Source organism: Microcaecilia unicolor, chromosome 6 (genome assembly GCF_901765095.1).
Source record: "Microcaecilia unicolor chromosome 6, aMicUni1.1, whole genome shotgun sequence".
Classification (NCBI taxonomy): Eukaryota; Metazoa; Chordata; class Amphibia; order Gymnophiona; family Siphonopidae; genus Microcaecilia; species Microcaecilia unicolor.
In genome coordinates this window covers 74856074-74876881 of record NC_044036.1, presented here as the reverse complement: position 1 = coordinate 74876881, position 20808 = coordinate 74856074, and the positions used below count along the sequence as shown (strand labels likewise).

General features: G+C 40.3%; 1 protein-coding gene across 2 annotated transcripts in view; it reads right to left on the bottom strand.

Moving 5' to 3' along the window:
- The window catches only part of ABCD3 (ATP binding cassette subfamily D member 3), a 147390-nt gene that overhangs the window by 66670 nt on the left and 59912 nt on the right, over positions 1 to 20808 (bottom strand). For both annotated transcript variants that reach the window (XM_030208506.1, XM_030208507.1), the window contains 3 exons: positions 7942 to 8011; positions 6792 to 6889; positions 2862 to 2985 (listed from right to left, as the gene is read on the bottom strand). In XM_030208506.1, coding sequence (XP_030064366.1) covers positions 2862 to 2985; positions 6792 to 6889; positions 7942 to 8011 — 292 coding nt within the window. The remainder of the gene's footprint in view (positions 1 to 2861; positions 2986 to 6791; positions 6890 to 7941; positions 8012 to 20808) is intronic.

The window sequence follows — 20808 nt, the reverse complement described above, 5'->3', positions numbered from 1 at the left end:
ATCACTGTATAAAGTCAGTGGCTGGGGTAGTAACAGACTTTTTCAAGGCTATAATCCATCAGCAAGATGTACTATGTACACATAAATGATTTTGTACTGCCTATACCTAAATATAATATAAGCAATACCTTCTGTTGATGCTTTTATTTCAAATAGTATCTTTGTATGAAACTGGAAGAGTGAACAGATGTATGAGGGGCAAAAATAATATACCAGCACAGAACAGATCCTCAGGCCAGTCGGTGGCTCTAGCTTGCCAGCAACACAGAGAGTGAACACATGGACTATAGAAATCACCTGAATGCTGCAAAGGGAATACAAGTTCACTGGATGAATAAATAGAGAATGTACAGAGTTCCTTCTTTGCTTACCAATATGCTGCTAGAGTCAATAAAAAGTGATTTGATAAGTACATAAGTGTTGCCATACTGGGACTGAAGGTCCATCAAGGCCAGTATCCTGTTTCCATCAGTGGCCAATCCAGGTCACAAGTACCTGGCAAGGTCCCAAAACAATATAATACATTTTATGCTGCTTATCCCAGAAATAAGCAGTGGATTTTCCCAAGTCCATTTTAATAATGGCTTAAGTACTTTTCTTTTAGGAAGCTATCGAAACCTTTTTTAAACTTCTCTAAGCTAACTGCTTTTACCACATTCCCTGGCAACGAATTCCAGAGCTTAATTACACGTTGAGTGTAGAAATATTTTCTCCGATTCATTTTAAATTTACTACTTTGTAGCTTCATTGCATGCCCCCTAGTCCTAGTATTTTTGGAAAGAGTAAACAAGCATCCATAACTCTGCATATGCGGAGTCCAGCAATGGCTTCCAGGGAAAGGGACTTTCCGAGGGAACAAAAATTTTAGTTCAGCTGTGATTTAAATTGAAGTGTTTGTGTGATAAACGATTGCCTTTTCCTCAACTGGGAACTTTTCCTATGCAACACTGCATTTAAGCTTCTTGTACCGTGTGCATCGGTTCTTGCAAGACAGAATTTTGGGAGTGTTTTCTGATTCTACCATTGCCACAAGATTTGGAATAACTTCCAAATCTTGTGGCCATGGTAGAATCAGAATAACTTACCTCAGCATCCCAGCTAACACCCCCAAATATTTAAAAACCTCCACTCCCAAGAGGGGTAAGAAGGTGAAGCTTCGGGATGTGCTATCTGATGACATGATCAGCCCACCGTAGGGGGACTTTCGTCACAGTGCCCACATCTGCCTGGATGGAGAGGGGGATATATTTGGTGAACTCTCCTTCTTACAGGGGAAGTATGATCTGCTTCCAGGCTGCTCCCAGAGTGCTGATGGGAGCCTGATTTCAGAGCTCAGCTCAGGGGGTTACTGTGGATTTCAGGTCATGTATTTCACTCAAATGCCAGGAATGTTTTCTTCCCTCCCACCCCCCCACCCCCCACCCCACCTCCAGATCATTTGGTATGCACATACAAGCAATCACCAATACAAAACAGAGTCATTGTTGTCCAGAATTGTATCATATGGTGGTACAACTCTAAGATATTAGACCATATCTTTTCCTTTTTATTATTGTGTTAATTAGTTAAATTTACATCTCACCTGTACAAATTTGTGCTCCAGAAGAGTTACAGCAATATATAAATGCATAATACAGATTACATACAAAGGAAAAACAGACAATAACCACATAAGAACCCTGCCAAAAAACAAAGATACCCAGTATAAAATGAATTCTAACAAATATAAGACACAAATAAGAAATACAATCAGACCAGAAAGGTAAGCATATCTTACCATGGGATGCTTTGAGGAATCCACAGTAAATTTCAAAATGTGCGTGTGCTACCCAAATGCTAAAATTTTTTTTTTTTGGCAAAGGCAGCATATCTGAGGGTACAGAATAGGCGTTTCTGCATAATCAGCGCATTGTCACTGCGTGGATTAGCACAGGATTACCAGGTGAGCCCTTACCACCTCCAATTAGGTTGTGGTATGGGCTCACGCGTTGATTTTTTTGTTAATGGCTGTGTGCTAATGGCAACATTAGTACATGGAAATTAATTCGGAAAAATCGGCCATTTTCCTGGTGCAGTAGAAATGGCCTTAGTGTGCTTGAAAGACCCACATAAGGGTGCACTAAGGCTTTGTAAAAAGACCCCTGAAAGTGTATTTGAAAAAAAAAAAAAAAAAAAAGAGAGAAGATTTTTAAAAACCCATAAAACTATACTGTTGGTTTGAACCATTATCTCATCATTCAGGCCTTTACAGTCCAACATATACCACCGATAAGGAACAAGCGTAATCTTTAGATATATTTAACATGGCAGCAAAAATCATTTTATCATGCTGTTTTTTTTTTAATGAACTTCAATATACATTAAACCAGCGGCATAGCAAGGGCGGGGCAGTGGGGGCGGTCCGCCCCGGGTGCACGTTGCTGGAGGGTGCAGACAGCAGCCGTGCGCCTGTCGTCTCCGCTGGTTCCCTCTGCCCCCGGAACAGGTTACTTCCTGTTCCAGGGCACAGGGAGCCAGTGGAGACGACAGGCGCGCGGCTGCTCTCTTCACCTTGGGGAGGGGGTGTCGTACTGCACCTGGGGGGGGGGGGTGCACAGCGGTGATCTGCCCCGGGTGGCAGCCGACCTAGGATCGCCACTGCATTAAACATTTTTTATTCAAAGGACAGGCTTAATATTCATACTGCTGTAAAACCATACAATCTTCCTTTATCAAGGGACCAAAACACATGAAACTATAGCGCAAATGTCAATTAGATTTTATTTAAATGTTTTGAAGTGTCTGAACGTGTGTTTTTAAACAGTACTACCAAAATGGTAGTACTCTGGATGGGGATGACAAGAAAATTTGAAAATGCTTACCTTGCTAAGGTTTGAATAAAGGTCCACTACACTGTTGCAGAATTTTTCTACATCTTGTGTGAGCAGTTGATCTGCATTGGCTATCCTGTTGTCCAAATTTCCCATTTTGTAATATGTATAAGATCTAAAACAGCAAGAAGAAATGACAAATCTATTCACTGCTATTGCATATAGCTTTGAAGTGTCCTTTACAAAATAATTTTTTTTAAATCTTGTTATTGGCAAACAACCAAGAATTAATCATTTGCAGGTATTTCAAAATGGTTCCCAGAGAATGGATGGTAACCATGTTTTCACCACTGCCTTAACTGTAAAGTTGGTTTCTTGGGGAACTGAGTTTGATTCCTTCTGCAGCTCCTTGTGACTCTGGGCAAGTCACTTAACCCTCCATTGCCCCTGGTACAAAATAAGTACCTGAATATATGTAAACCGCTTTGAATGTAGTTGCAAAAACCTCAGAAAGGCGGTATATCAAGTCCCATTTCCCTTTCTTGGAGTTTCCCACATTTTCCCACCTCTTTGCAGGCTCAATGTGGCTTACAATACATCATGAAAAGTGGAAATATATAAGAAAATATACATTTAATATAACAGAAGGATCTTGAGTAACATAACGATAAAACATGATAGAAGTTTGACAAGTAAATACTGTAAGGCAATTCTGGATATATGTATAGGAGTTCATATTTGTTGATCTTTGTGGTATGTCTTGTTGAAGACATGGGTCTTCAGTAGTTTGCGGAAGTTGGTTAATTCATAGATTGTTTTTAAGTTGCGCGGCAGCGCATTCCAGAATTGTGTGCTCAGGTAGGAAAAGTACAACAGTGTTCACACAGAAATATCCAAAACTTCCAAGTGCATCTGTACAGTATCTCAAAGAACCCACAATTTGAGCCTTCAGGAACATCTAACCATGAATCATCGGTATGGCTCACACTAGATACTGCATTTTCCATTTTTATCCCCCCCCCCCCCCCACACACACACACACACTCGTACTTCATGTTCACCACTTTAGCCCATACCATAACTCAACAGCCATATCCCATGCACTCCCCTCCTACCCTCCCTTACCCCTCCCCCATTGCCCTGTAAAGGTAACACTTTTAAACAAGCTGTCCACAGACTATGATATTGCTTGCTAGCAAGGTTTGCGGAAGTAGAATAGATACGGCATTCATTCTCATGAACCGTTCTCATTTTAATATACCACACTTCTACCGGGGTATTCTCCGGGTGTATCCAGAATTGTAAAATGGTCTTTTTTATCAATAAGAGGGAAGTATATATGAATCTTCTGTACGGCTTAGAAAGGCCCTGGGCTATTAGAAGGGCTTGGTCTCCCAACAGTAAGGTTGCATAATTAGGTTTCAAACTGATAAATTCCGATAAAACACCACAAGTGCAAATACCGGATAAATACTGGAAACACACCACTACTCCTAGTACTCTCATGCCTCCCCTTGCCCGTCTTGGATTGCCCACTTTGTGTGCCTTCTCTGTGCTGATGATTCCTCAACTACACCAATAATCACTTTTGATTCAACTGGATGAGGTACTCAGCAATAGCACCTGTAAACAAAATAAACATAAATAACGCCAATTTTATATACCCTCACAGAAGCCCTAATTAGCTGGAAATTAACACATGCATACATTTACAATTCATAAACACCTGTAGATCCTATTCAGTAAAGTGAAATGAGCGAACATCAGATTATTGGAGATCACCTTGCGGTGTTGCTCTCCTCTGTCACCCACCCTATTCAATATTTTGTTACAATCACTGGGAATTCTTTGGAACAAACAAATCTATCTTTCTTCATATAAGCAGATGATATATCGATATTATGTCCCGTCTTTTCTGAGTGGTCTGAAACCCTTGCTGGTATTATTAATTGGTTCACCATAATAGAAAACTGGACTGTGAGTCATAGGCTTAAGTTAAACAAAGGAAAAACAAAATTCCTTTGGTTGGGATCAGCAGAACATCCTTGTAGTTTAAAATTTAAGATTGGGACAGACCATTTTCATTTTGAATAGTCAACTAGGGTGCCTGGTGTAGAGCTAGACAGCATGATACAATGCGATCTCATATCAATCTTGTGATCAAGAACTTTTTAATTGTTGAAAATGTTGCATTATACTAAGAAATATTTTACTACTTCCACTTTCAAATTTTTGTCCAGTCTCTAATCCTTTCCAGAGCAGACTATTCTAACAGTGTGTTTTTGGTTTGCTCTAAAGGTTCTTTGCAAAGTTAACAAATAATTCAGAACACTGCTGCCAGGCTAATTTATTTTCTGACTCAATGTTTCAATAACACCAAATTTGTTGGATTTACACTGGCTGCCGGTGGAGCTGCGGGTGCAGTTTAAATTAGGGATTTTAGTTTTTAGTATCTTGCACTGTGAGGCTCATTATCTAGTGAAACTTATAAATCTAGTCGTTAAAGGGAACAATGTTTATTTTATTACGTGCCAGTGCATAATGTCAGATACAAGAAACAGTTGCCTACTTCCATCTCTTATAAAGCAGTAACGTTCTGGAATTCATTACCAGTGGAACTTCAAAGGATACATATTTACTTTTGAGGAAATTGTTAAAAACTGTCTTATTTTGGAAATATTTTAATAATTACTGGGGGGGGGGGGGTTAAACTCATTTATGTTTATTTTATTTGTAAATGCGACTGATTTGTACTATCTGAACATATTGTTCACTCTTGATTTTTGTGACCAGCTTAGAAATAATAGTGGTGTTAGCAGGATATAAGTCCAGTGTAAAGTAAAAGTAAAGAAGCCCTAGTGATAAGCTGCCAAGGGCTAGTTTACTGGCAGATTCAATGGAAGCTCAGGTGCTCAGCTCCCTGGGCCAGCCGGAGCTGGAAAGGCTACAGAGGCAATGATTGCAAGCCGAACCATGCACTTCTGAGCAAATCTGCCCCCCCCCCCCCCCCCCTCAATTTAAAAGCTGCTCTATCTCCTTTTTAAATGTCAATGCCAGCAGCCTGGTTCCATCCCATCCTTTTCCAATAGGCTCTCCCTTTCCCAGAATGTTGCCCAGTTCCTAATAAATCTAAATCTCTCCTCTCTGCACCATTGTCTCATCCAAACTGAGACTTTGGCAAGGAGCGCTTCTAAAATTGCTAGCCTGGAGGTTCTGATTTTAGTTTTCTACTGCTGGCTATAAAAGGTAACTTTCTCTAGCAAATAACTTTAATAAAATTACTCAAGTATGACCCTACCTTGCTTTCTGATAGCATTCCTTTTATTTTAAATGGCTAAGCTGTAGTACAAATTGAAGTTAAAATTCTAAACTGAGGTTTCCTGTGACTAATCAGCCAAGTGCTGTTTTGTTTTAAGCGCTAACCAGTCTGTCACTTAGAAGCAACACATTGACAGAATCCTTAACTATTATATGCATCTCTTAAAATCATTTTCCTTAAGCCTGGGTACACAAAATATCATGCCTTTTTTCTGCTGGATACGATCTTCTAACCTGAAAGCTAAATATACTTTTTACAACTCTCGTTGAGCAATGATGAAAAACTGTATTCTCTCTCCCCACTAGTTGGAAGACCAACCCCATGGCTTGGACTGTCCTAGATGGAATGTCCAAGAAATCGTAGCAGCCCTAGTTTTAAAGGAAAAACTTTTATAACATGCTGCTAAAAAGGCAGTGGTGGTTGTTATCAAAGTCACCGTGAACCATGAGACTTTTTCCAAAGTGTCAAAATTAACTAGGCTCATAAAAGATAGCTGTAGAGTTGAGAAGTTGAAAAATCGCTAATTTAGCAGAGATTGACTCTAAAATTACTTCTTAAACTAAAACACGTGTTTATTTTTATTATACTCTTACAGTATATTTTTCCTAGAGATAAAAGATTACTATTAAACCTTCAGAAAAAACTCTCAAGATAGAACTTACTGCAGATACTCATCATACAGGTATTTAGTGAGTCTTTTCCGGAAACACAGCTTCAGTTCATTCAATCCAAGCTTCAGAAAGTTATTCACTAAAGAAATCTAGGATTCATACAAGAACATAAGATCTGTGTTAGTTTTCAAAAAGGGACTGAATAAACAGAGTATCATGTTAAAATGGTTTTATCATTCACAAAGTATAGTTCTAGCTTTTAAAAGTTAATTTATTAAATACTACTATTTCATCTGATATTATTATTTCAAAATAACTATTAAGATAAAGAAACTAATAAAGCAACAGTGCATGCAAACTAGACAAATAGCAATGAAGTGCATATTTAAAATGGAATTTCCATATTTACATGTTTGGGAAGAAGGCAGGGGGTGGGATGGGAGCTCAGCAGCTTCTTGTGGGCTTACAGCTCAATCTGAAATGGCACCTACTAAGGTTATAGTGTCATCAGCCTTTATCTACAATTATATGGGGTTTTTCTTTCATTTTAACCCCTCTGCTATCTAGACCAGTTATTGTAGTATAATGCAGCTCTCTGTGATCCAAAGCATGCCCTCCAATTTTGGAAAGTAGGTCTCACTCATGTAATACTGGGGCTCTCATACTCCCTCTCCTTTCTTCATAGCTGTACCAACTGACCCAAGCAGAAGTCAGGTCTGGGAATCAAACCAATATTTCCTGCAAGACAGCTGGCAATACTGCCACTGAGCATCAAACAACCCTTAACACTTTTCCTTTTTGTTACTGGCAAACTCTCTTTCCCCATCTCTTAAAGAGCTGCATTAAATTCCTTAATCAGGATTCACCTCTCCCCTATTGTCCCCCTTCCCCAGAAAGTAAATTAAGACATCCTGATAATTTCACAATGGCTGTCACATCACCTTCTATCTGAAAGGGTGAGTACATTTCCTACACTTATCTCCCTGGTAAAATATAAGCATGCTGAAGGGTCTTTTAGGACTGGGGGAGAGAAGAGTCTTAGCTTGGAAGAAAACCTGTTCTCCTACATAGGACCATGAACTACAGTCTATCAAGGCATTTTTAATAAAGTATACATAATTTCATTTTTGCCGTTAGTATGATAGAAAAAGCCAACTCATTTCAACATGCATAAAACCTTTTCATGGATAAACACACTTACAGCTGGCATGGCTGCGATGAAGTTGAATAAATATTTCTTGAAATCTTTTCTGCTGCGACCAATGATAGCACTGCAAACCATGACATGCAGACAGGCTTAGTGGCAATTAAAGCTAGGCAGCAAACTGTACCTTGTCAATTAACCTACTGAACTGTACTGAAACGCCATGTACCAAGGTACCAAATTAAAAAGTTCCACAATTCATAAGCATTACTATATGCAAATTTTCAGTCTTAGCTGATGAATCTTCTATAATATTGCTATAAACCAAATTAAACTGAAAGGTCATACTTGGCAGAGAATTTTACCTAAGAATTCCAACTGCCGTCATTTTTAAACATGAATCCATATCAAAATGATCACTTTTTCCTTTTGTTTTTCATACAGATCCCCACACAGCTGCTAATGTTTACATTTAAGAATATAACAAAACAGCCAAGAGGTTATGAAGAATTCCATAACATCTTTATTTAGATCTTAATGTAGAAGTACCTTGGCAATGCCCAGAATATCAAAATGATCATACCAAATATACAGGCTACATTTTCCATAATTATTTAGCAGGGGAATAGCAGCTATATATTTACAAAAGTGTTTCATGAATAAGACCTCTCTCTGCTTATAATTCCACTGGAAAACAAGCACACAAAATGGTACAAAATTGATATATATTCTTTTGGCAAAATTGGATGTTTTTAAATAGTTTTAAAAGTAGAAATGCTTTTTTTTAAAATTTGTTAGTGACTGAAGATGATCAAATTTCTGAAGCTGCTTCATACGTTTACAGTAATGAAATGTCTCAGATGTACTGTGGGGGCATTGAAGGAATCACTTTATACATAAGTTGGGGGCCCAACAAATGCCCAATTGTAAACTATTTTGAGAATTCACTACTGCAAAGGCAGTTTCAAAAACCAGTCTATGATCAAGATGCTTGGCATACTAAAAGGACAGATAAGTGATGGCTTTTCCTAAGTTATATGTCAAAGCACAAAAACTGTTTAGGGAAAGCAAATAATCTCTCCTGACCTGCTGATGGCACTGTAGAACAAATCATGTACTTCTTGGATGTGTAAAGTTACTGAATAAATAGAAGCTGCTTTATATGATGCAATATCATATCAATCACCACATAAAATCAACATAGTATCATCACCCCACCTCCCACACACTGTAGTAAGCATTCTGAGAAACCAGAAGATCACAATCTGGCAATAAATCCCATAGCTGCAACACTGCCCTACAGCTGTGAAAGTTTCATCTCCAAAACCAACAGAACCTTGATCAAGTTATTCTGACAGGACTGAAGGTGTCTAGCACATAAGGGTATGATTTGTGCCTATGATAAACAGAACTTAGATGAATAAAGTGTCACAGAATGTGCTATAAATGTATATACTGCTTTATCTGATTATTAGTCTATCCAAGTGGATTACAATAAACAAATAAAAGAGATAAAAAACAAACATGAAATCATTTGAACACCAGAATCTTAAAAGAGAAATTAGGTCTTACCTGATCAATTTCTTTCCATTATTCCTTCCCACTATTCCAGAACCAGTGGCCTAGTTATATCCATCAAGCAGCAGGTGGAGACAGAGAACTGAAAACTGAGCTGAGACACTTCTCTCTTGGTATCCAGTCCATCTCCTCAGTATTTATGTAGAAAAGCAATAAGGAGAAAGAACACAACCACCTTAAACAACTCCCTAACCTAACAATAACTAGACGAGCAAACATGTGGACCTCTCATCTCTGGACAACTTGTAGAGTACAAAAAATATGTAGGAAGCACCATACAAGGTGACGGGCCCATTACTTCACACCAACTAAACATCTCGGAAACCTCAGGTGAACCTTCGTAATAGTGGGAAGGACTAATGAAAAAAAATTATCAGGTTAAGACCTAATTTCTCCTTCCATTACATAGCTTCCACTATGCCAGAACCTGTGGGATGTTCAAAAGCAATCCCTATAGTGGGTGGGATCCCGATGACGCCCTGCGGATTGAAGCCCCAAAACTGGCTTCTGAGCACGTGGCAACATCCATCCTGTAGTGCTTGGCAAAAGGTATGCAAAGTTGACCATGTTGCCACCTTGTAAATATCTTTCAGAGATAGTAAGGTAGTTTCTGCCAGGATGTCACTGTATGCCTCACAGAATGAGCCCACAAAGACTGGGGAGCCTGCTTCCCCACAAGCAAATAAGGAGACTATCCCGTCAGCTTTGGCCATCTAGTAAGTGTGGGCTTAGAAGCCTCAGTTTAACAAAGAGTACAGCTTGTCCGATTTGCGAAACTCATTCATGACTTCCAGATATCTAATGAGGACACCACACACACTGAGAAACTTCAAGGAAGAATACAGAGCCTACTATTTTATTTATTAAGATTTATTTCACTCAAGGCAGTGTACTGTAAGAATAAATCAAACATGAGCAACAGGCAATTACAGCTGTAAAAATATTCAAATAAAGTATGACATAGTATACTACTTACAATGTCAATACGTAATAGAACATTTTAATTGACAATGAAGGGTATAAGAAAAGATGGAACATATAAGATAGGTAAGAGATTAAGAAGAGTTAGAAAGTAAGGTGACTAATTTAAAGGAAGTTGCACATGAGGTCAGAAAGATGGTTAAAATATAGATAGGTAAGAGAGTAAGGTGACTAATTTAAAGAAAGGTGCACATGAAGTCAATAGAGATGGTCCTCTCTGCGAAAGGATTAAACCTCCACAATTTGGTTGAGATGAAATGCTGATACCTGTTTCAGAAGAAAGAAAGGAATAGTATGCAGGGAGACCCCCACCTCCAAAAAGTGTAGAAAGAACAAAGAATAGCCATACTGGGTCATACCACTGATCCATCTAGCCCAGTATCCTGCTTCCAACAGTGGCCAATCCAGGTCACAAATACCTGGCAAAAACTCAAATAGCAATATTCCATGCTACCAATCCCAGTGGCTTCCCTATGTCTATTTCAATAGCAGACTATGGACTTTTCCTCCAGGAATGCCCAAACCTTTTTAAAACCCAGATACGCTAACTGCTGTTAACACATCCTCTGGCAACAAGTTCCAGAGCTTAACTATTTGTTGAGTGAAAAAAATATTTCCTCCTGTTTGTTTTTAAAGACTTTACATGTAATTTCAATGAGTGTACCCTGGTCTCTGTACTTTTTGAAAGAGCGAAAAATAGATTCACTTTTACCTGTTCTACACCACTCAGGATTTTGTAGACCTCAATTATATTCCTCCCTCAGTGGTTTTTTCCCAAGCCTAAGAGCCCCAACCTCTTTAGCCTTTCCTCATATGAGAGGCATGCATCTCCTATATCATTTTGGTCACTTTTCTTTGAACCTTTTCTAATTCCGCTATATCTTTTTTGAGATATGGTTCCCTGAATTGAACACAACACACTCAAGGAACTGACAAGAGGGGGAGCCATTCTGGATTTGGTCCTTGGTGGCATGCAGGCTATAGTGCGAGAGATGGTGGTGTTGGGTCCCCTGGGAAACAGTGATCATAACATGATCAAGTCTGAGCTACTATCTGGGATGAACCCGCAAAAGAAATCTACTGTAGCTGAATTTAATTTACAAAAGGGTGACAAATGAGGAAAATGGTTAAAAAGATGCTACAAGGATCAGCTACAAAGGTAAGGACACTAAGAGGCATATTTTCAAAGCACTTAGCCTTCCAAAGTTCCATAGAAACCTATGGAACTTTGGAAGGCTAAGTGCTTTGAAAATATGCCTATAAATCAGGTATGGACGTTATTCAAAAATACCAGACCAGATGCATTCCAATTATTTGCACAGGTGGAAAGAAGAGAAAACGTCAGCCAGCATGGTTAAAAGAAAGTGAAAAAGGCTATTACAGCCAAAAGAATGTCCTTCAAAGAATGGAAAAAGGACCCAAATGAAAAAAATAAGAAGCAACATAAGCACTGGAAAGTCTGCAAAGTATTACTAAAGGAGGCTAAATAAAAATATGAAGAGAAAGTTGCCGAAAAGGCTAAAACTCACAGTAACAACTTTTTCAGGTAAGTCAGAAGAAGAAAGCCTGCAATGGAATCCATGGGACCGTTAGCTCATTAAGAAGTAAAAGGAGCACTCAGGGAGGACAAGGCCATAGTGGAGAAACTTAATGAATTCTTTGCTTCGATCTTTATGGAAGAAGATTTAAGAGATCTGCCTGTACTGGAAATAAATTTCAAGGGTGATGATGTGGAAGAACTGAAAGAAATCTCGGTGAACCTGGAAGATGTACTGAGTCAAAAATCGACAACTTAAACAGTAGTAAATCACCTGGACTGGATGGCATACATCCAAGGGTAATCAAAGAACTCAAGCATGAAACTGATAATCTGCTGTTACTAATATGTAACCTGTTACAATCGTCCATAGTACCTGAAGACTGGAGGGTGGCCAATGTGATGCCGATTTTTAAAAAGGGTTCCAGGGATGATCCGGGAAATTACAGACCAGTAAGCCTGACGTCAGTGCTGGGCAAACTAGTGGAAACTATTATAAAGAATAAAATTCCCCTCCGAAGGGACACCACCTTGTAGAGGTGGAGGGGCTTGTGTGTTTCAATGATTAGAGGGCTATGCTGAAGGGTTACCCATATCAGACAGGCCTCTGAGGTGAAACCAGACAAAGAGTGTCCCAAACTGGGAGAGTGGTAAGATGGTGACCTGAAGTTCGTATGCCCAACAGCCCAGCTGCCCTCTGAAGTTTCGTCTTCTTTACGTAAATTTCCTCTCTGCAATTGCAGCTACCTTAACTGAGAGGAAGGGGACAACCAGTGGTCAGCCGCCGATGGCCAACGTTTTATCCCCTGAGCAGCAAGTGCAGGACCGCTGCGCGACGAACTGCCCACAGATGAAAGGGTTGGTGAGTCCTTTGATTAGCGCCGGCAAAGAAGCGTCGACGCTCTTGGACCTGGAAAAAACAACTCCATCGCTCCCAAATTAGTCAACCACCATGTCCAAAGGAGTGGAGGAGTTAGAGGTATATGCTGAAACGGAGAACGTTTACAGCAGAACCCGAATCGGCAGAACCACTCCTAAACACCTATGAGAAATCAACTTGGAGTTTTTGGCTCCCGTGGAGGTTACATTGAATACCATCTGGAAGGCACTTCGGGACCTAACGGTGGCAGTAAATAATTTTGTTTCAGATATAATTTTATTACAGAGTTACGTGGACAATTCAACTGAACCCTTAATTGATATAACAAATTATTCTACATGAGCAAGAAGTGGTTATGATAATAGACCAGAAATTTTGAATAATAAAATGAATATTATTATATATGATTAATATCGAGATTATTGTTTTTCCCAGAGTTCCGGGCATGACTCCTAAAGTTTTCCTCAGAAATATTTCCTCAAATTATTACTTTAAAAGGAGTGAAGCCTGTGAAAACTGGAATTACTTTAATCAGTGGGATTTGAATAATAGACTTAAGTATATGCACTGTTAAATAACATCTGGTTTTTAAAAGAGAAAGAATGTAATCAGATGTATTATTTCTAACTAATATTGGACAATAAGTATGTTTTTCAATTAAATGATTTGACTATACACCGTATTGGCCTTGAAGAAGCCAACCAGATGATCAATGTGGAATAATGAATTAGACGAGTAATATCTGGGGATAATCAGGTTAATACCACGGGGGGGGGTTTCTGTTTAATTGATCTCTATCTTGTATCACTCTCCCTATTTAGTGGTCTAAGGAAGAGAATAGAATTACCTGACTGAAATAATTCCTACATATTACTTTCTCTATTTCCAGCAAGTTGTTTTATCGCTTGTAAAAATTTAAATGGTTATAAATAAAAAATTTAAAAAAAAAAAAGAATAAAATTACGGAACACATAGACAAACGTGGCTTAATGGGACAGAGTCAGCATGGGTTCAGGCAAGGGAAGTCTTGCCTCACCAATTTGCTTCATTTCTTGGAAGGCGAGAATAAACATGTGGATAAAGGTGAGCCGGATGATGTAATGTATCTAGATTTTCATAAAGCTTTTGACAAAAGTTCCTCATGAGAGACTCCTGAGAAAATTAAAAAGTCAAGGGATAGGAGGCAATGTTCTGGTGTGGATTAGGAATTGGTTATTGGACAGAAAACAGAGGGTAGAGTTAAATGATCATTTCTCTCAATGAAGGAGGATGAATAGTGGAGTGGTGCAGGGATCAGTACTGGGACTTGTGCTATTTAATATATTTATAAATGATATGGAAATCGGAACAACCCCAAGAAAGCAAACAGTATGCTAGGAATTATTAGACAAGGAATGGTAAAAAAGTCTGAAAATACAATGACGCCTCTGTATCGCTCCATGGTGCGACCGCACCTTGAGTACTGCATTCAGTTCTGGTCACCATATCTCAAAAAAGATACAAACGGATCAAAGAAGAACATCCAAAATGATAAAGGGGATGAAACTCCTCTCATATGAGGAAAGGCCGAAGAGGTTAGGTCTACAAAATCCTGAGTGGTGTAGAACAAGTAGAAGTAAATCAATTTTTATACCAAGTACAAAGACTAGGAGGCACTCAAGGAAGTTACATGGAAATACTTTAAAAACAAATAGGAGGAAATATTTTTTCACTCAACAAATGGTTAAGCTCTGGAACTCTTTGCCGGAGGATGTAGTAACAGCGGTTAGCTTAACATGGGGAAGCAACTGCTTGCCCTGGGATTAGTAGCATGGGATGTTGCCACAATTTGGGTTTCTGCCAGATACTTGTGACATGGCTTGGCCACTCTTGGACAGGAAAATGCCACCAAGAAGATGGAGGTACGATAGGATCCTATGCAAGGAAACGCACACAGCAGGGAGTAGGAAGGGAAGGCTCCTCCAAGAAACCGGGGAAGACATATATTGTAAATCATGTTTATTAATTAGCGATTATTCTATTATTTATAGGATAAAATACCTATATCCGGTATTACGTAAAACCAATATATCACAGATAATAGAATACACAAAATCAGCTGTACACTATAAGGTCAGTAAAAAATGTATTTGTTTATTCATATATTATTTTTGATTTTGTCCTTAATTTGGCATTTTAAATAATAATGGTTTTTTAGGCCAATGGTATGCATACATAATTCTTTAAGAATATTTTTATTTGAGCATGAAACCAGCATGTAGATCTATAAGTTTATATTGATTTCTAATACTCATACATTTTTTTATGGATATATGTATGATCATATATTTGTTAACCTTATTTGTGTACATAATATTTATAAGCTGTATACCATAGACAGAGACGAATATACAAAATATTTCTCTTTTAAATAAGTTTATAAATGTGTTTATACGTTTTTAATTTTAAATGACAAAAATTACAACACCATTTTATGAAATAGTTTTTATACCTGTCCAATGGTTTATTATTTATTTTGTATACATTTTTTAAAATAGGTTTGCTTGTGTGTCTAAAGTATATATTATTTTAAAGAGTTTATTTGTATACTTTATATTAAGATACATATGTGATGTTTATTTCTCCTTTTTTATATGTGTAATATTTCTTTGTGAAATATTTTTTAATAGTAATACTTATTTTGTAGACTCCTAAGGAAGGCGCATTTTAGCGCCGAAAAACACAGCTGTGTCGAGTCGAGTTTTTCACTGTGTAACTTGGAATAAAGGTTTGATTTACAATATACATCTTCCCCGGTTTCTTGGAGGAGCCTTCCCTTCCTACTCCTAAGCTAGACGGACCATTGATCTGACCCTGTATGGCTACTCTTATGTTCTTATGTTCTAAGGGATCCTGACAAGAGAGAGTCTGAAGCTCCGAAACCCTACATGCCAACAAAACAGCCACTAAAAATGCTGTCAGTGTTAGATCTTTCAAGGAAGCCTTCTAGAGTGGCTCAAAAGGAGGCTTCTGATGAGCCTGAAGGACTAAATTAAGGTTCCACTGTGGACACGGTGTACGAAAGGAAGTTCCCCACATAAATTGAATATCTGGCTGAGCCACAAGACACATCTTCTGTAGTCGGTCCCTGAAATATGCCAAAACCACGACCTGAACTTTTACAGAACTCAACGCCAATCCATTCTGAAGCCATGCTTGGAGAAAAGCTAGGATGTATGCAATCTGAGAAAAAGAAGGGAGAAAGTCCGTGCTCAAAACACCAGCCTTCAGACGAACTCAACACAATCGCATTCGCTATGGATGTAGAGCATTTCCGAGCCTGAAGCAAGGTAGCAATGACCAAATCAGAATAACCTTTTCATCTCAACTGAGCCTTTTCAATGGTCAACCCATAAAACCAATGGAGCACGGATCCTTCATGAACACCAGACCATGCTTCAGTAGGACGAATACCTACGAAAGATGGAGAGGATCTCTGTTCAGCAGTCAAATCAGGTTCACGTACTGCGGCCAATCTGGGACTATGAGAATAATTCAACTCCGATGTAATGCAATCCTTTTCAACACAGCCTATCATGGCCAAGTAGGGAAGACATACAATAGGTGTGTTTCCAAGCAGGGCATCGATCCTTATCAAGCCCAGTTCTTTACAATGGCTGAAGAACTTGAGCATGTTGGCATTCCTGTTTGTCACCATCAAGTCCAAAAGTGGAGACCCCCAACTGATCCACTATCAGCTGAAAAACCTGGCTGGATACTTCCCATTCTCCCGGGTCCAAGTAGTGCCTACTGAGAAAGTTCGCCTCCATATTACAAGACCCAGCGATTGGGGGCTGCCAACAAGCAGAGATGATTTTTCTCTGCCCAACTCATGAGGGAGGCTGCCTCCGCTGCAGGTCCCACCTTGCTTACATATAAGCCACCATCATCACTTTTTTGTCAATGAAAACTCAGACCAGGGATGCCATCAGAAGGAACACGAAGACACATAAGGCATTCTGCACTGCCCTGAGCTCCAAGCGATATATCGACCACTAAGGCTCCTGTTCCATCCAGGTGCCCTGTGCCAGGTGGAACTTGTAATGAGCTCCTCAACCTGACTTGCTGGCGTCCACTGTCACCATCTCCCATTGTACTATCAGAAAAGGAGCTCTGATGGTCAAATTCCTGGTGACAGCCACCACCGCTGCATACTCTGGCAACCAGCATCCAAGGAACACGAAGGTCATACTTCTATGACACCGGAGTCCAGTGGCTGAGAAGAGACTCCTTTATTGGTCACATATGAGCCCATGCCACCACTTCCATAGCCACAGTCATTGACCTCAGAACCTGGACGTAGTCCCAGACCCTGCGCATGCTTTGACTGAGATGACGCATCTGTTGAACCAGCGTCAACCTCCTGCATTCTGTGAAGATCCTCTCCCTTGCTGTGTCGAAGAAAATGCCCAGATACTCCAGCATCTGTGATGGAGTTAGTATGCTTCTTCTTGAAATTGATCACCCAACCTAACAACTGCAGAAGATGGACAACTTTGTCCATTGCCACCACACTGTCTGAATAGGATGAAGCACGAATGAGCCAGTCGTCAATCTGATTCCCTGGTGCTGAAGGAAGGCCATCATCTCCACAACCTTGGTAAAAGTTCTTGGTGCTGTGGCGAGACTCTGAACTGGAAGTAACGGCCCAGCAATACAAAACCTCTGATGCAGCAGCCATATGGCTATGTGCCAGTATGCCTTCTTGAGATCTACGACGGTGAGAAATTATCCCCCATGAACCGAAGCTATGACCGCTCTTAGTGTTTCCCTGCAGAAGTGGGACACTTGGAGACAACAGTTTAGATCTTTGAGATTCAAGACCGGACAAAAGGTGCCTTCCTTCTTTGGAACAATTAAGTAGGAGTATCTGCTTTGTCCCTGTTTGGCCTGAGGAACTGCAATGATGGCCCGGAGCACCAGCAATTAATCTATGCTGGCTTGAACCAAAACCGCTTTGGTTCCCTTTCAACAAGGAAACTGCACGAAGAGAGGAGAGACCATGCGAGAGAATTCCAACTTGTAACTTTCTGTAAGACTATCCGGAACCCATTGGTTTTACATGATTTTGGCCCATCCCTTCAGAAATTCCTGAAGACATCCTCCCAAGGGAGAAAGAGAAGAGTGGACCAACCTCACATCATTGCAAAGCTTGGAGGGGCATTGGGCATTCTAGCTGACTGAGAGGAGAATTTCCTTCCACACGAAACAAAGGTTGGCATGCCTAAAAGCGGGACTTCTGACCATATTGCTGAGGACCAGGCTGGTACCATCCGCTGTCTCAAAATCAAGATTGAGAGCCCCATGAAGACGGATGACCAGAGGCTTTTGGCTTATCCTCCAGCAACCACTGTGGTTGTTTCCCCCAGTTTTTTCACCAAGTTACTGAGATCTTCTCCAAATAGCCACTTGCCCTGAAAGGGCAGTTTAACTAAACATTACTTTGATGCTGCATCCACTTCCCAATGCTGCAACCAGAGTTGCCGATGTGCCATGACAGCCAAACACAAACACAGGCTGCGGGCCGTAACCTATAACATGTCATAAATAGCATCCGCCAAGTATGCCAACCCTACTTCCAGCTGGGCGTTATGGTGCCTGTCTTGTGTTGCCAATTGCTGATGCCATTTCAGACGTGCTCTTGCCAAGAACGAGCTGCACACTGTCATTCAAAGGCCCAAAGAGGCCACGTCAAAGGCTTGTTTCAGCGAGCCTTCTAGCTTCCTATCCTGTAGGTCTTTTAAGGGAATGTCTCCTTCCACAGGCAAGGTGGTCTTCTTAGTCACTACCTTAACAAGGGAGCCCACCCTGGGAAGCTGCAATTTATCTTTTTCCTCTGGAACCAACAGGCAGAGGCGAGTCATGGTTCTTCCCACTCTCAGCCCTTCATCCAGCATGACCCATTCTGATGTAATTAGGTCCTAAATGTCTGGATGCATCGGGAAGGCCTTAGAATGACCTGTAAGCCCCCTCATGATCTACAACGATTGAACTCCTGATGCCGAAACCGAAGGCTCCTTAATGAAAAGCACCACCAGTGCCTCAGAAATAAGAGTACTGAACTCCTCTTTATGAAACAACATCAGTACTTTAGCAACATCCCTCTCCTCTGGTGGGAGCTCTCCCTCCTCTAACGGCTCTCCTTCAACTATGCCTCCTCTGATTAAACCGAAGTCACATCAGATAAGGAAGGAGAAGCAGAGACAGCCTCATCTGCCCACTCCTGGAAGTGTAAATGAGATCTCTTAGGAGTTGGAGGGGCAGCAAAGCAAGAAACTGAAGCACTCTGCAGCAACTCTGAGTGTTCCTGCTTCAGTAAATACACCTGTTGTAAGTAGTATATAAAGTCCTATGAAATAGGAGCTGCTGAATGTTCTGTCGGGTCCTGAGGCTGTAACATGGCGGCCGTACTATGCGTGTGATCAAGCAGAGGCTGTTCTGCACTGCCAGTCGGCTCAAACAAAACAGCATTCCCACGCACTCCTGCTTCAAACTGCGTACCAGCCCTGCCGGAAATCCCTAGTCTTCGGCATATTTAAATACTGTATCAAATCCTAAAATGTGCTGCCACCGACCATTTCCTCTGCATCCCACAGGATTCCTAACTTGCACGCACAATGCAACATCCTACAGCAGGAATACCGCTTAACTGCCTCCACGGGAGTCGCCATTCACCCTGATTCAAGTGCAGCACAATGCGGTTCCAAGCGGTGAGTCAGAATCCTTCCCCAAGTAGAACTTGCAGCCTTCCAAACGGTTTTGAGTCAAACTTTAGTCAGACTTACCACTGCCAGATGCTCCCCCAAGCTCACAGCCTCCACAATCCTTACCACAGATGAGAAGGCCCAGGACCGATACTCTGTCCACTGCTCTCCAGAAAATCTCTTTCCTCCTTTTTTTTTTTTTTTTTAAAAGGTTGTTCTGCTGGAAAAGGAGAGCTCCACAGGAAACATGGGAGAGGAGAAGGGAAAAAAGAAGTAAATTCATAGGGCACCAGAGACAGGGATCTGAAGACCTCCAGATATGACTCCACAGACTCAAGCCACCCGCAAAGCTCAATTTAGGACCAACTGACCAAGTGGACCAGGAGCAAATCACTCAGAACCAGAGCCTGAAGTGTGTCAATCCACCTACTGGAGATAGAAAATACACAGGAGCCAGACTGGATGCCAAAAGAGATAAATCTCAGCTTAGATTTCAGTTCTCTATCTCCACCTGCTGGTTGATGGACACAACTATCCCACAGGTTTTAGAATAGTTTGAAGCTACTTAATGGAATGTAGCTTTATGAAACATCAGGAGCTAGTGCATGCTCTTAAGGACCAGGGAGATTTAATTTTAAATATCAAAGTCTGTTATAAGGCGAGCTGTTGCATTCTGAACCCTCTGTCTCTCCACCAGCCCCTGTAGAAGGCTGACATATAGGGCACTGCAGTACTCTACCTTTGAAATAACTAAGGCCTGGATTATTGCCACTAAATCCAACCTCTTAAAAAACAGTTTCAATGATCTAATAAATTAAGGGACTGAAACAATTAGGGGGGAGGGAGTGTCAGCAGCCAAGTGCCTTCAATTTCAAAATAACCTAACTCATCTCTACTGTAAATATGATGCTGGTGAGAAGTCTCCACACACACAGATTCTCATGTGCACAACAATCATTTGGCCTTGCAATAATGAAATTTTATCCTTGCACACAATATAATTTTTCAGATAGTACTCATGAGAGGAAGCTTAAATTTAGATTAGTGTATTAAGAGGAGACTTAGAGCTATAAATAAGCCCTATAATCAACACTGGAGGCTGTAATTTTGGAAATATCTGTTTCAAAAACACAAACAGCTTTTTTCAGTATGTTTTATGTAGTACTTGTGGCAATATGGGTTGGAAAAACCGCATAAGGGAGCAA